General features: G+C 37.3%; 1 protein-coding gene across 1 annotated transcript; it reads right to left on the bottom strand.

Moving 5' to 3' along the window:
* Positions 1-6,233: 6,233 nt before the first annotated feature.
* BOB1 (HSP20-like chaperones superfamily protein) lies at positions 6,234-13,818 on the bottom strand. The gene is made up of 6 exons (XM_022302354.2): positions 13,270-13,818; positions 12,405-12,577; positions 12,254-12,302; positions 11,878-12,044; positions 6,611-6,694; positions 6,234-6,535 (listed from the first exon to the last, which is right to left on the bottom strand). Exons 1-6 carry the CDS (start codon positions 13,694-13,696, stop codon positions 6,497-6,499), a joined length of 939 nt encoding a protein of 312 aa, XP_022158046.1. The 5' UTR covers positions 13,697-13,818; the 3' UTR covers positions 6,234-6,496.
* Between the last annotated feature and the right edge of the window lie 14 nt (positions 13,819-13,832).

Genomic DNA, 13,832 nt, shown 5'->3' with positions numbered 1-13,832 from the left:
AGTACAACCGACCTCAGCTTTCAAAGCACGCAAGAGGGTAGAAGGAGACCGACTCATCCCACCCACATGAATTCTAGCATTACGTTCCATCCAGATAAAAGAAATAGTCGAAGTCAACAATTTTTTTTGGCAGGCTTATTTTGTTTTGATTCTCTAACCCAACCTTTAGCAACAAGCTTTTTTTTACTTTACCATTTATTTTAATTACAAACTCCTTTTCTTTTTGTTTTATTGATATAATATTATAATTTTTAACACTTGGCATTTTAAAATAATATCTCTCTCTCTCAAGTAGATCAAATCAAATCAAGTAGCCTAAGTACACTAAAAAAATGCAATACAATAATTTAAGAGCTATTAAGTAGTGATAAAAATATAATAAAACTTTGAGATCTATGATGGCCACTACCTTCTCCAAGGATTTGAATTTGTGTGCATGACACCTCCTTTTTTAAGTCATGAACAACAATTCTGAAAACTTATTCCCAAAATTAAATTCTATGCTTACATATTCAGTATATTCCATAGAATATCTTTAGACCAAAATGTTAAAACAACATATCTCATCCTTTTGTTAGATAGCGATTTGAAGTAAAAATATCTTCGATTTATTCTATTACAGGGTTGGGATCGAAAAGAGAACATCTTTCATTATTTATTTATATTCTTAACACGCTCTCTCAATTGTAGGTTCCAAAATTAGCACAAAGCCCAATATATGATTGTCATTGTTAACTAAGAAGGAAATGACATTACAAAGATATTTGAACACAGTACTTCTTGTTCTCATACCATGGTTAAATCGAAAAGTCTATGTGAAATTGGAGATTCGGTATTCTTGTAGAGGAACGTCATACTAGAAAGATAATAGAAACGACCTTCAAAGGAGAGCGAGTGAGTGATGGGCAACCTGATCGATCAGTGGCCAAGTACCAGTCTTGCAACGATATTGTCGCAAAAGGACTAGTCCTTCACTTGCTGATCGTTTGCAACGATATTTACCTCGCTCTTCACCAACGAGTCAGGCTGGATCACTCTTTTTATTGGGAGGATCATGCTAATCCGTTACGGTATACACATAAATATGTTAAAAGGCATTTTCCAATCTTTCCCCAGGTGTTGTGCAGTTGAAGGAAAGGGAAAATGAAAGGGGTAAAAGAAGATTAGTTTAGGAAATGTTGACTGTCTGCCCAAATATAACAACATGCCTACCAAAACCAAGAGACTGTGACAAACTTTGATAAAAAATATGATGTCATGTTCTCAAGGACCAGGTAAAAAATCTGCTGGTCTCTTGTAATGAAATGACATGGGTTTTAGCTAGCTGGACCCAATATAAGAACAAAAAAGTTAGATATTTTGCAAACACACACCTCATCTTAAACCTAATTACAATAATTCAAGGCCATAAGTTTAATGTTAATTACTTAGTTTTGTCCACTGATGTGAGTTAGCAAAGAACTTTCACTGTATAAATATAAATGCAATGCCCACTTCACAAGATGTCATCAAAGAGAGAGAGATTCTTCCTATTTGGCCAAAAAAAATGGTTAAAATTCTTCATCAATATGGAGAGTCCTATTCCTCCACATTGGAATTTTGATTTGAGTTATAAAAAGGTCCCACCCAACTTTCTTTCTTGTCCTTTAGTGAAGCTCAAAGAATATGTCTCTCTTAAATGCACTCGGACATGAGAGAGAAGCAAAAACAACCTCTAACTCAAAACTTTATTCTAGAGATAATAATAATGATAATAATATCTCTTCAACGTTGACGGGAAGGTTTGACATTTCGCTGTCAACTCTTTGCCACCTGGAAGGTTAGAATTGTAGTATGTTCTTAAGGTTGGACCATCCGCTCATTAAAGCAATACATAGACTTCATCTAATAAAAATACTTTTCTATTAATTGAATAGCAGGAGATTTAATTTCAACTATTCACCACTAAATTTTTTACGGGTAGAAGATAAGAAGAATGAACCTGCGAGAGAGAAGAGACTTCTTTTTTTTTTTCAAAAAAATAAATATTTGTCAAAAAATTAAGGAGTATGATTACTACTTAATGACTTTTGAAATCCAATAAAAATGAATTTCCATAACTTACATGAGAATCAGTATGAAATGAAAAGTAATACCTAAACAGTGAATCCCACTTGAGAATTTAACTTTTGAAGTTGGTTTGATTATTGGTTATCAGAAGTCAAATAGTTTGAAGATTTTTCTTTCCTTTTTTTTTTTCTCTTTCTTTTCTTTGTTTTGTTTCTTTGGGGCTTCTAAAGCACACTTAAAAAAACCTTAAAAAATTCATCAATTGGGAAAGGAACAACAAATTAAATTAAAGTTGTAATAAAGAATGATACTTTGTGAAACTTGCACACAAAATGACATGGCTGCTAGAGGGAGCAGAGATTGAGCCAATTCCCTGCTTACACGTGTCACATTTTGGTTGGTACAGTTGTGACTTGAGATACTAAATGAAACCAAAAGAATCCATTTTTCTTTGTTTTTGTGTATTTCCATTAAATCCCAACAGGTCTTGTGGACCAGAGTGTTCTGTGTTTATGTGTGTGAGAAACAGAATGGTGAAGAATTCCCCTTTGTTTCTTTCTTTTTTCTTTTGAAATTGTTGATTTCAAACTTTTCTCCATGATATTTTCTGTTTACCATGCATTTAGTATTTAACCATGTACAAGACATACCTTATATCGTTCGTTTTCTGATAATCAAGTGTACTCAAGAGCCTCATTTCTTATATCATACTCATAGTATACTCTCACTAATTCTCGAGAAGACTTCGGCTACTTCGAGAGCGGTTTTTATGACTATTCATTGATGGACCTAATTACAACATGAGTTTCAACTCAAATATCTCCACATGTTTTTTTTCAGTTTTCTTTTCTTTCAATGATGCAAAAATCTAGAAAGAGAGGGAGACTTGTAAAACTTGCACAAAAGTACCCTTTGGTGGAAAAGAATGGGAATGCCAACTAGCCTTGTGAGAAGCCAAATTTGAAAACCCACTTTGAATTTAGTTGGTTGGCTATAAATGAATGAAAGGAAGATGTTGTTAGTGGAGGAGATTAAGTGCATTTGGTCATCATCTTAGCCATCTTTGCATTCTATATGACATCTAATAAGTCTCACCATTATCTTTTTAGTTCCAAAGAAGTGAGTTTTCTCTTGACCACTTGGTAAAATAGTCCATTTAAGGTAGACAAACATGTTTGAGGCATAGTTTCACATCGACTAGAAGTGGGAAAGATCTTGAGTATATAAGTAAAGATCCGTATCTTTATCAATATAAGGTCGTTTGAGTAGAATCCAAAAGCTAACTCATATGGTTGAAGTGAATAGCATCATACCCTTTAGGTTCGTTGTCCTAACAAAATGTTTGTTTTTTTTAGTTTCTTCCATGGATTTCACTCTTGAAATGGCGTTTGGTATTTCAACATCATACCTAGAAATCTAAGAATAGAAAACTTGAGACCAAGGCACTTGTTTGTGAATATCAAACGCCTTGAAAAGAGATATTTCCTCATGATTCATGCGAGTAGATTTACAAGAAAGTTAAGCATATATCACCAACCAAAACGTCAGGGTCGGGGTTCTGTTGAACAAAAAGTTAGGCATAACATGGAAAGACTATTCCTAGTAATTTATGGCATGAAATCATGTTGCCTTCAATCCCCACGTTGTGGGGCCAACAAATTAGCAGAAATCACAAAGAACAAACAAGAGAAAACTAGAGAAACAGTGAGTGGAATTTGGAAGCTGTGTTTAAAGTCTCTGACTTTTATTTCATTTCAGCTGAATGAAGGGTGGGAAGAAAGTTTCAAAGCAGAAAAATAATGACCGTTGGTGGGACTTTTAAGTTAGAATTTCAGGAAGCCCAAAAAACAAAGCAAACAGAAAAAGATGGCCTCAAAGAAGAAACAGCTGGAGTGGGATTTGTCCCATAATGCAAAATTTTGTCTGTTTTGGAGAAAATTTTAAGTGAATTGGCTTTGGGTTGCTGAGCCCCACTCAACATTTTGAATTGTTGCTGACATGGACATAAATGGATGAAGTGGCAGTCATTGTCCATGGCCATGCAGGACTTCTGTCTTCTAAGCCACTGAGATGAAGCTCAAGAGTTTGGATTCAAGTCAAAACACCCCAAATTCTGTGCTTTGTAAAAGATCATAAACAAATTGGTTTCTATTTTCATGTTAAAAATCTTTACTTTGATCAAAATCTCCAATCATGACCTGATTTATATCACTTCTTTTACTTCCTTTATGCAAAATAACCATTGTATGGTTTTTGTTTTTGTTTTGGTTTCCTCATTAGATGTCTGCATCAGGTTTCAGAAGAGAGATTTGAAGACTTAATAATAGATAAAAACAAATCTGTAACTGTAGATTGACAAAACCCTTCTACTCTTCCATAATTTCCTCTCTTTGGTTGCTGCCTCATTCAAAGAAAAGATCCAAAAACTTGTCGAGTTCAGTTTTTATTTTTGGTTTCTCTTATTTATCTCTTGAACGTTCGAAGAGACAAAGAAATTTTATGATATGATATTGTCCACTTTAACTGGAGGGTATCTTGGCAATCGAACTCTCCATTATTTAAAGAGATTTTCAAAATTCTGATGTTTGAAATCCATTGACACACCAAGATTTAGACAGATATTCAGGCTGAAAAAATTGTCAATAAAATGGGCTTTTTAGTTAATAAGCAAAGCTACAAGCTTTTCCTGCAGTACAAGATTAGTACAAAAATGATTCGTCGCATCTTGGAAAAGAACAATGAGGAAGAAAAGAGTTGTTTGAGCCAAAAATTAAGCAGAAAGTGGCCTCTGCCATCGCTTTAGATAAGGACTCATTCATTGTCTTGGGGTTGGTCCAGTGCAGGTGGAGAGCCAATTCAATTTTGAACCCCAAAAAAAAAAAAGGGTAGAAAGTTTGAGTGACAAGTGGCATGCCACGTCACTGTCATGTGGGTGTTCGCACTATGGAAGAGGATGAAGAAGGGGAAATCTGAGCTAGCTTTCACAAGGATTGCAGGGGAATTCTTCCTCTTTTGGGTCAAGTTTTGTGAGAACATGTCCTTCTCAATCTTGATGATAATTTCTTTTCTTTTTCTTTTTTCTCCTTTGATAAGAAGAAAAAAAGGAACTTTTATACCTAGAAGCTAAACCTTCAAAACCCCTTTTGTTTTGGGAGCACAGGATATTTGCAGCCATAGTTTGGGGTAGATGGTCTTAAAAGAAGTGGCACATAAATGGGATTTTATGGGTACAATAGAGAAACAATTGCAATGGAAATTATTGGGTTTGAAGAGTTGGTTGGATTGGTCAGAAAACAACAAAAGAAAGTGAATTAGAGGGGAAGAGGAGTCCCTCAGACATGGGAGGGAATTATAGGTCCCCCACAGCCACAACAGATTGCAGAATGTGAGGTCCTTTTAACTACTCAGAATCATTTCATTGATAGGCCTTTGTGGGCCTAAGAGACAATAATGACAAAGGGGCTGTAGGCCCATTTACCTTTTCTTGGAAAAGGGCACTGAGAAGGACCCCAATGGCATGCCACAGGGTGGCACAAGTTGACACGTGTCGTCACGTGACTGCCTCGCGGATATCTCTAGGATGAGGCCAATGGCTAGGGCTATCTTGTCCAAAAGTTCCTTTCATTACCTCATTATTGACCCTACGTGGCTAGACTAATCTCGGCTAGAAACAAGAGTAGAATTAGAATGACAATACTCCTATCATGCTACCAAGGTTCATGATACCAAATGATTTTGAAAAGTCTAAAGACAATGCTGGAAAGTAATACAATTCTAAAGTAATAAAACATTAACATGTCTGACGGGAATTACCAGATTCTCCAAACAATCAACTGTGTGATCAATCTTCTAAATGACATCTCATAAATTTTTCCTTTTAAAAAAGAGAGATTAAAAAAAATCATTAAATTGGCCAAACTGAATAGCGCTCGTTGCACTACAAAAAAAAAAAAAAAAAAAAAAAAAAAGATTTAATAGATTGTTCCCCACTACTCTTAAGACATTTAAAAACAGTTTCACTCTTACAGGGAGAGTTATTTTAGAATAGTTACTTTAGTTGTTGCCTGTTGGACATAGCCATGGCCCCAGAATTTGACGCTGGGCTAATGGGCCTTTCATTTAGGCCCAACTTGTATCTTACTTTGCTGAATAGACCTTGGCCCACAATCATAGAAAGCCCATCGTGAAAAAAATAAAATGGTAAAACCTTAATTCAGTACATACATGGTAGCAAAGTAAATGAATGAGAACATGTTTTCTAAAAGCCCTCATTCTCCCCTAACAAAACATTAGAAAACCAACTAGAGAATTCAAAAAGAAACACAAGGAAAAAAAATCCTCCCACCTCTGAAACAGAATCTATTTGACTTCTTTTGCTTTTTTGTTTTTGTTTTGTTTTTGGGGTTCTATTATCTATATGTCGTAGAATCAGCCAGAAAATTTCCGCTTATGAGATCTTTGCCCTTGAAAAGTCCATCTCCGGATGCTGCAATTACAGAGAGTCAGTCAGTAGAGAGAGAATCATTACAAGCACACAAGGACACAGTTTCCAAATAATCACCTCAGCCATGAACTTCTTCAGAATCTCCTGCTTCTGCATCTCATCACTGGTTGGGAGTCCCATGGACTTCTGCCTTTGATCGAACTGTACAGTGTTCCAAATACGGTTAGAGACTGCACGCGTAGCTAAATATGAACCAAACTAGATTGACCAGATATTCCGCAAAAGAACAAAGTTATAATATCATTGAATGACAAGAGATCAGTAGCATAATCAAGCATGGGGGTTTAGATTTATTGGAAGTTGGGGATGGATGCCAAGAACATGGTGATAATGCATGATCTAATTTACAGTACTTTACAGATCAATCATAAAATAAAATTTTCACAAACATGAATTATTATTAGCATCAGCATGAGGGCGTCAGCTCCTAAGTTGATACAATAGAGTTGAAATTTGACAGAATGTATACCCTTTTATCATATTGTCAAAACAACCTAAATATAATAATACCAAACTCTTCAGTCCGCAATTTGACAAGAGTCTTCGACAGTCGAGTATGAGGAGTTGTGGCTTCCTCTGACTGACAGTTACTCGGAAGCTGCCAAAATGGAAGGAATCCTTTTTTTCCTCGGGGGAAGATTGAATCTCATGCAACCCACTCTTTACCAATGTCCCATCATATCATTTTTCGTTTCTTAAGATCTCCTAGAAAACTAGGGCAGGCACATTGAAAAACTTTCGAGGAGCTTCTTGAGGAAAAAGCTCTGATTTGGAGTGTCAATCATTTAGTGAGTGGGAAGAAGTGTCCATTCCTTGAATTGAAGGGGGTCTTGGTGCAGGCAACATCCAAATTGGGAGGAGAATAAGATATCAGAGCACTATTGGCTGAGAAACATACCATTGTGCTTCGGGTTTCCTAAACTTTTATGGCTCGTCTGGCGACCGTTCCGGTTTCTTGTTTTTATTTCCTCGTATTTAATAAAGAAAAATAGAATGGCATGACCTCTATGATTCAAGAATGATAAAACTATATTTTCTATTTATGTTTTAGTACAAATTGAAAACGGGAACAAGAAACAAAAAACTTGTTTTCGTTGTTTCCAAAATTTCTATACAATTTTATCTAAAAAATATAAATATTTTGGGTCTTCTCACGTGATTGAATTTTCAATACCCTCCAATCAGAGGTTATTCCAAGAGTTATGACCAAGAGGCTATAAAAATACAAGGCTTCCTAAAAGATCAAAATCTCCATGTGCTCGCTTGCTGTTCCAGGAAAGAGTAAATCCCTATAGTCTATATTATTTAGAGAAGAAACCACGCAGCAAGCTTAAGCCCCAAACTGATGTGTGTTATACTGATATGCAAGAGAAGGAATGAGGAACAAGACTATGCTTTTAACCCACACCTGTCAGGAGGGAATAAGATTTTTCTATTCATTTAATTTTCTTTGATGCTGGCCATCTATTCTAAAAGATTTTATCATTTCAAAGGATAGGCTAAGATCTTTTGAAAGAACCGATGTGTCCAAGAAATTTGTAGGTTTTAAGAAGAATTTTGTTTCTAAATGGTGCTCTCTTAGTAGAGTTTCTATAACAAAACTCCATAATTTAAACTAATGGGACTGGAAGAATCAGATTCTCACCCCCTGATTTCATGAAAATGAGAGGGCATATGCCAAAAATTGGGTTGGAACTGGAAGGACATAATTTTGGACAGATAAATTTGCTGGAAATCAATCACTTTCTAAAAGGTTCCCCATATTGTATCCATTTTTTATATCCATATACGAGCCAGCTTGCTCGCACTTCGACCAATCTCACCGGACAACCACCTGGACCCTACTAGGTTTGATTGTCAAGGTTACTCATAAGATATTAAATCCCATGTAAACAGTCACCATGGTTTGAACTCATTTCCTCCTCTAAGTTATATACTATTTACATCGGCCCTTATTGACCACCAGGCTAACCCATGATGGTTTCCCCATATTTTATGCATTCGTTGTGCTGAAACATACAATTATCAGTCAAGTTTGGGAGGAAAGCACTTCTCCATTAGAGAATTACTTTTTTTTAGATCAAGAAACTATTTCATTGATATATGAAATATGATAACAAAAGGGGCTCAAATTGGGCTACAAAAAAGCTCTCCACTTAGATAAGAGAGAGGCGAAACTATAGTGATGAAATAGAGGGGAGCATTTACACCAAGATATCACCAAGAAAACTATAGAATCAAATAAGAGATGTGGGGTGACCGGTTAGGGTATAGTCCAGAAGCATCGATAAATCGGTAGGTAAACCCGTCGACGATCCAAAAGAGAAAGGAGCTTTTGTCAATAACTTGAGGCTAAATCACAAGAGACAAACACATGACCACTAGATTCACCATGTTTTTTGCATAAAGTGCACCAGTGAGGAGAAATATTCGGGCATACGTCTTTGGAGCTTTTCCCATGTATTGATAGCATTGAGACTAGTTTCCCATAGGAAGAACTTTATCTTCTTTGGGTAGTGATCTTTCCAAATAGAATTGTACAGAGAGGAATATGTCTGTGTAGTTGCTGTTTGGTGGATGTCTTTAATGAGGGAGGAGGTGGTGAATTGTCCATGTGATTCCAAACTCCAAATAATAAAATCCCGATTGGTAGAAAGGCTGATGGAGGAAAGATAGTGGAGGAGAGATGCCAGCTCATCAATCTCAGCATCCTTTAGATGCCTTCGAAATTGGATGTCCCAATTATTATTCGATGAGGACCAAAAATCTTGTACAGAACCCAACTTTCTGGTGTGTAAGGTATAGAGAACAGGGTAGGCTTGGCAAATGGGTTCTCTAGTGAGCCAAACATCAATCCAGAACCTTGGGTGGAAGTCAATCCAGAACCTTGGGAGGAAGCCTGTACCCACTTTATAAGTGATTCTGTAAAAGATCAAGGATTTCTGATTGTCAATGTCTCTCCATAAACCCTTAGTTGATGCAAAAATCCGGTTTGGGTGAGAATTCCGGTGGTCGGAGAAGGCATATTTTGCCAAAATCACTCTCCTCCAAAGGGCAGTTTCTTCCAAAAGGAATCTCCAGCTCCACTTGGCTAAAAGAGCCCGATTTTTGTCCTTAATACAGCAAAGACCCAGCCCACCTTCTTCAATTGGTTTCTGGACTTGTTCCCATCTAACCAAGTTTTGTGCCCCATTGTTGTTTGTACCCTTCCACAAAAAATTCCGAATGAGTTTTGCCAAATCCTTTGCCACTTTTGTTGGGATAGAGAAAATGGATAAGTAATATGTGGGTAGATTGGATAAAGTGGCTTGGATGAGGGTGAGCCGACCTCCTTTCGAGATGGTGGAGTGATCCCATGAACTAAGTCTTTTCCTCACTTTCTCCATGACCGGGTCCCAAAGAGATGCAGAATGAGGCTTGCCATTGAGAGGAAGGCCAAGGTAAGATGCCGGCCATGTTCCTTTTCTACATTCAAATCTGGTTGCCAAAGACTGAAGGACAGATTCATCTAAATTGATACCAAACATTTCAGATTTTTGTACATTGGTGTTAAGGCCAGACGCTTCTTCGAAGGACTTTATGATTCTGAAGAGGTTTGTTACCTTGTAACCCTCCTTGATAGAGAAGAGAATAGTGTAAAGAATAGTGTCATCAGCAAATTGAAGATGGAGTACCAATGGAGAAACCTTCAATAGACTTGTAAGCAGATTCACTGATCAACATTCTACTAAAGCAGTTCATAAAGAGGAAGGGTGAAAGGGGATCACCTTGCCTTAATCCCAGAGAGGCCTTGATCTTGCCTTGAGGTTTCCTGTTGATGATGATAGAAAAGTTTGCTGAAGAAACACAACCTCTAATCCATTTTCTCCACAGGAGCCCAAAGCCCTTAGCTTCTGTAATGCTATCAAGGAAATCCCAGTCAACTTTATCAAAAGCTTTTTCATGTCAAGTTCATTGGCAACAAGCGATGCATCCAGAATTTGTCGATTAGCAACAAAGGCAGATTGGTATTCAGTGATGGTAGAGGGAAGAACCTTTTTAAGCCGCTCCGAAAGGACTCTCACTATGATCTTGTAAAAACAAGAAGTCAAACTTATGGGGCGGTAGTCACTGACTGTTCGAGCATCAACTTTTTTCTGTATTAAGCAGATATAGGTTTCATTGAGGCTTGCATTAATGATGCCTTTTCTAAAAAAGTCTTGGAACACTCTCAAAGTATCTTGTTCGAGAATGTTCCAATACATTTTATAGAATTCAACAGTGAAACCATCCGGGCCAGGGGTCTTATTGGTTCCAAGATCCTTGACAGCATACCAAATCTCAACTTCCATAAAGGGTGCTTCCATAAAGGGTGCTTCAAGGAGGTCTTCATTAGAGAATTACTTCTAGGAGCAAATTAATTATATGAATATAGAGGAGTTAAAGGAAGGTCTATCAGAGACTAATACGGTTTATGGGTTTATATTGAAGGTGTTCTTACACCCATTGAGAATATTCACTGAAATATCTATTCAGGGAGCTCACAAAATCACAATCATTAATGCATAGCAAATGAATGGGCCCAAGACAGTGGAGATTTTTGTGTTGGTTGTTAGTAAGGAAGGTCCGAATACTGCTGATAGGCTGCAAATAAGATGCCCCCTTATTGCTCAGAGACCAAGCTGCTGCACATTCTATCTGCAAATAAGAGGCCCCTCTGTTTTTGTAGCCAGAAATGTCACACTTCTTTATTTCTTCCCTTTGGTTGTTAAAGAATCCTTCATAAGTCAGCCATGGATAATCTTCTTCGATTGTTATTCCATCACAAGTCAAAGAGTATGGTTAAAGTGATATAGGTTAATGATCTGAAGCCAATCACGTGAGATTGGTATGAAATTATGAAGGGAAGTGTTTAGATTGGGAGGAGATGGACACAGCAAAATCCTACATATCCTTTCATGTTCTTTTCTTGGCTGCACTTCTTCAAGTTCTTTTCTTAGCTACACTTCTTAAGTAATTAAACATTGATTGGGGTGCTTTTTTGTAAACTCCTAAATGGAGTGTATAAATTTTGTTTTTGTGTGCAACAGAGTGTGTGCTAAGAACCAACGGAAGTGTACAAACTATGTCTGTGAGTTTTCGTACATGCAATGGAAAGTGTTTCATGGTTTATCCTCCACTTCAACCTTGAATGTGCTTTTCTTTTGCATGTTTGTGCGCATGTGAATGAAGCTTCTTATTCGGAAGAAATAAAAGAACAGCATGTGAATATATGTGAAGGAGGAAACCTTGACATAATAAGCCATATGTGTAATTGATAGAAAACAGGAGATCAAGATACATACCATCATCTTTTCAACTGTTTGCCTTGTTTCTGCATCCAAATCAGACAGTTTGCTGTTCTCAGGTTCAACCTTCTGAGTATCAACCTCAGGTTCACCCTTCACTAAATACTTCCACCACTCCATTTGGTTGTGCTTGGTCAAAAGAATAGAGATCATGCTCTGATCCTCTGCAACAAGTATGAATATAAAACATAAACAAATAATAACGCAATAACTTTGTCACTCAAGTGACTTCAACTAACTTTATACGCCCCCTATCTTCTTATATATGTTATCACATATTTCCAAGGACTTTTAGCATCAGAATACGCCATATATTTTTAAAAAATATATTAATATCATTCACTTTTTTTTTCTTTTTGGTGAACAGACGTACCTATGCTCCAATAACAATCATCTGGCTTGACAATCTGACAAAGATCTCCCTGCAAGCATGTGATGATAATTAAGAACCTGAAAAATAAAAAAGCAACTCTTTGTGCACATATCTCCGCAGATGAAACAAGCTGGTGCAAAAAAAAACATACATCTATCACTGGCGGTTGACCCTTTAGTCCAACTTTGAGATGATTCTTCTTGATCTCACACACCACAAACCTGGATTTGGTTCCTTTGGGTACTGGTACATTAACATTCACTTCTTGGAGTGTCTGTGTCCAAGAGTAGTTGTCCATATCAAGACCATTACCGTGGTTGGGAACTGTAAGTGCCATAAGAAGTAAGAAACAAAGTTAGGAAACAGCTACACATTCTAGCAGTTGAACTCAAAAGACAAAAAATATTATTTTCACAAATTTGGTAGGGTAATCATCATACTGAGTTCCAAATGCCGGTGGAATTCTAGACACATTTGAAGATATATTATGAAAAAAAGACTGCAACCATGAAGCTTCATCATTCATGAAGAGATTAACATGGTCGCCTCTAGAGGATAAAATAAATACTCAACAATCAACATTCCATAGAGCGGTGACATTTTCCATTAAAGTTTCTCCATGAAGGCATGGTTCTCCATCAAAAGAATATCTTCCACAAAGTTCAATTTACATCGGAAATGTATCAGATTCGAACTTTCCAAAAATTTGAACTAACTTGTCTTGGTTGAACTGAAGCTAAAACTATCTCAAGAATGAAAAATTAAGAAACCTACCATCAACATCCAAACCAAACGAGTATACAAGTAAATGCAAAAATCATCAGTCCAAAAGCTAAATCTTGCCAATTAACTGCACCATTGTCAGTTTAATCTTGCCATATTTGACTGGCAATTATTTTAGTTATTCAATGTTTTCCTTCCTCTAACTCTTTCGAATCGTAGAAAATCAATACAGCCAATCCAAGAGCAAACAAGTAGAGGACGGGGAGGTGGGAAGGGGGTGAAAGAATGCTCACCTCTAGGCCCATTGTCCTCTTTCTTCTCCTCGGCGCCTTGCTCCAACTTCACATCAATCTTCTCTTCTGCCAGAGATGCCACAGTCTGCGGCTCCTCCTTCACGGTCCTGGGCTCCTCCTTGACAGTCCTCGGCTCCTCCTTCACCCTCTTCTCAGCCTTTCTACTATGCTCAAGTGAGTCTTCCTGCTTCTTTCTCTTCTCCACAGCTCTACGCACTACCGTCTCGATCTCCTTCTCGACTGTATCCCTGAAAAGAAAGTCGCTCTCCTTGGCAATAAAATCGAACACCTTCTCCAAAAACCCTAGAGGGTTTGAAGGATCGAAGTTGGCATTGAACTGAGAAGGCTTGGCCGATGAAGACGACGAGGAAGGCTTCTTGGGCTTGGGGATTTCCTCTTTCTCTTCGTAATCGGAGATAATCGCCATGGCGGACAGAAATTGGCCGGCTCGCTAATCGCTAGTAAGGATCAGTCCAAGGGTTTAGAGATGGATTTTCAAGCGACTATTATATATGTGTGTGAAAATTTCCATGCCTTATGCGTGGAGCACAGACAGTTCTAGA

Source organism: Momordica charantia, assembly GCF_013281855.1.
Source record: "Momordica charantia cultivar OHB3-1 chromosome 6 unlocalized genomic scaffold, Mcharantia_2.0 BLBB01000006.1, whole genome shotgun sequence".
Taxonomy (NCBI): Eukaryota; Viridiplantae; Streptophyta; class Magnoliopsida; order Cucurbitales; family Cucurbitaceae; genus Momordica; species Momordica charantia.
Note: the sequence above shows the minus strand (reverse complement) of the source record. Positions and strands in the feature narration are given on the sequence as shown.

What these genes read in the sequence shown, in the direction of transcription:
- BOB1 (XM_022302354.2), bottom strand. Translation starts at nt 13,696, where the DNA reads ATGGCGATTATCTCCGATTACGAAGAGAAAGAGGAAATCCCCAAGCCC. An exon ending in TGATTGTTATTGGAGCATAG is followed by an intron (nt 12,045 to 12,253) that starts GTACGTCTGTTC and finishes TACTTGTTGCAG; the next exon opens with AGGATCAGAGCATGATCTCT. An exon ending in TGAAGAAGTTCATGGCTGAG is followed by an intron (nt 6,536 to 6,610) that starts GTGATTATTTGG and finishes CTGTAATTGCAG; the next exon opens with CATCCGGAGATGGACTTTTC.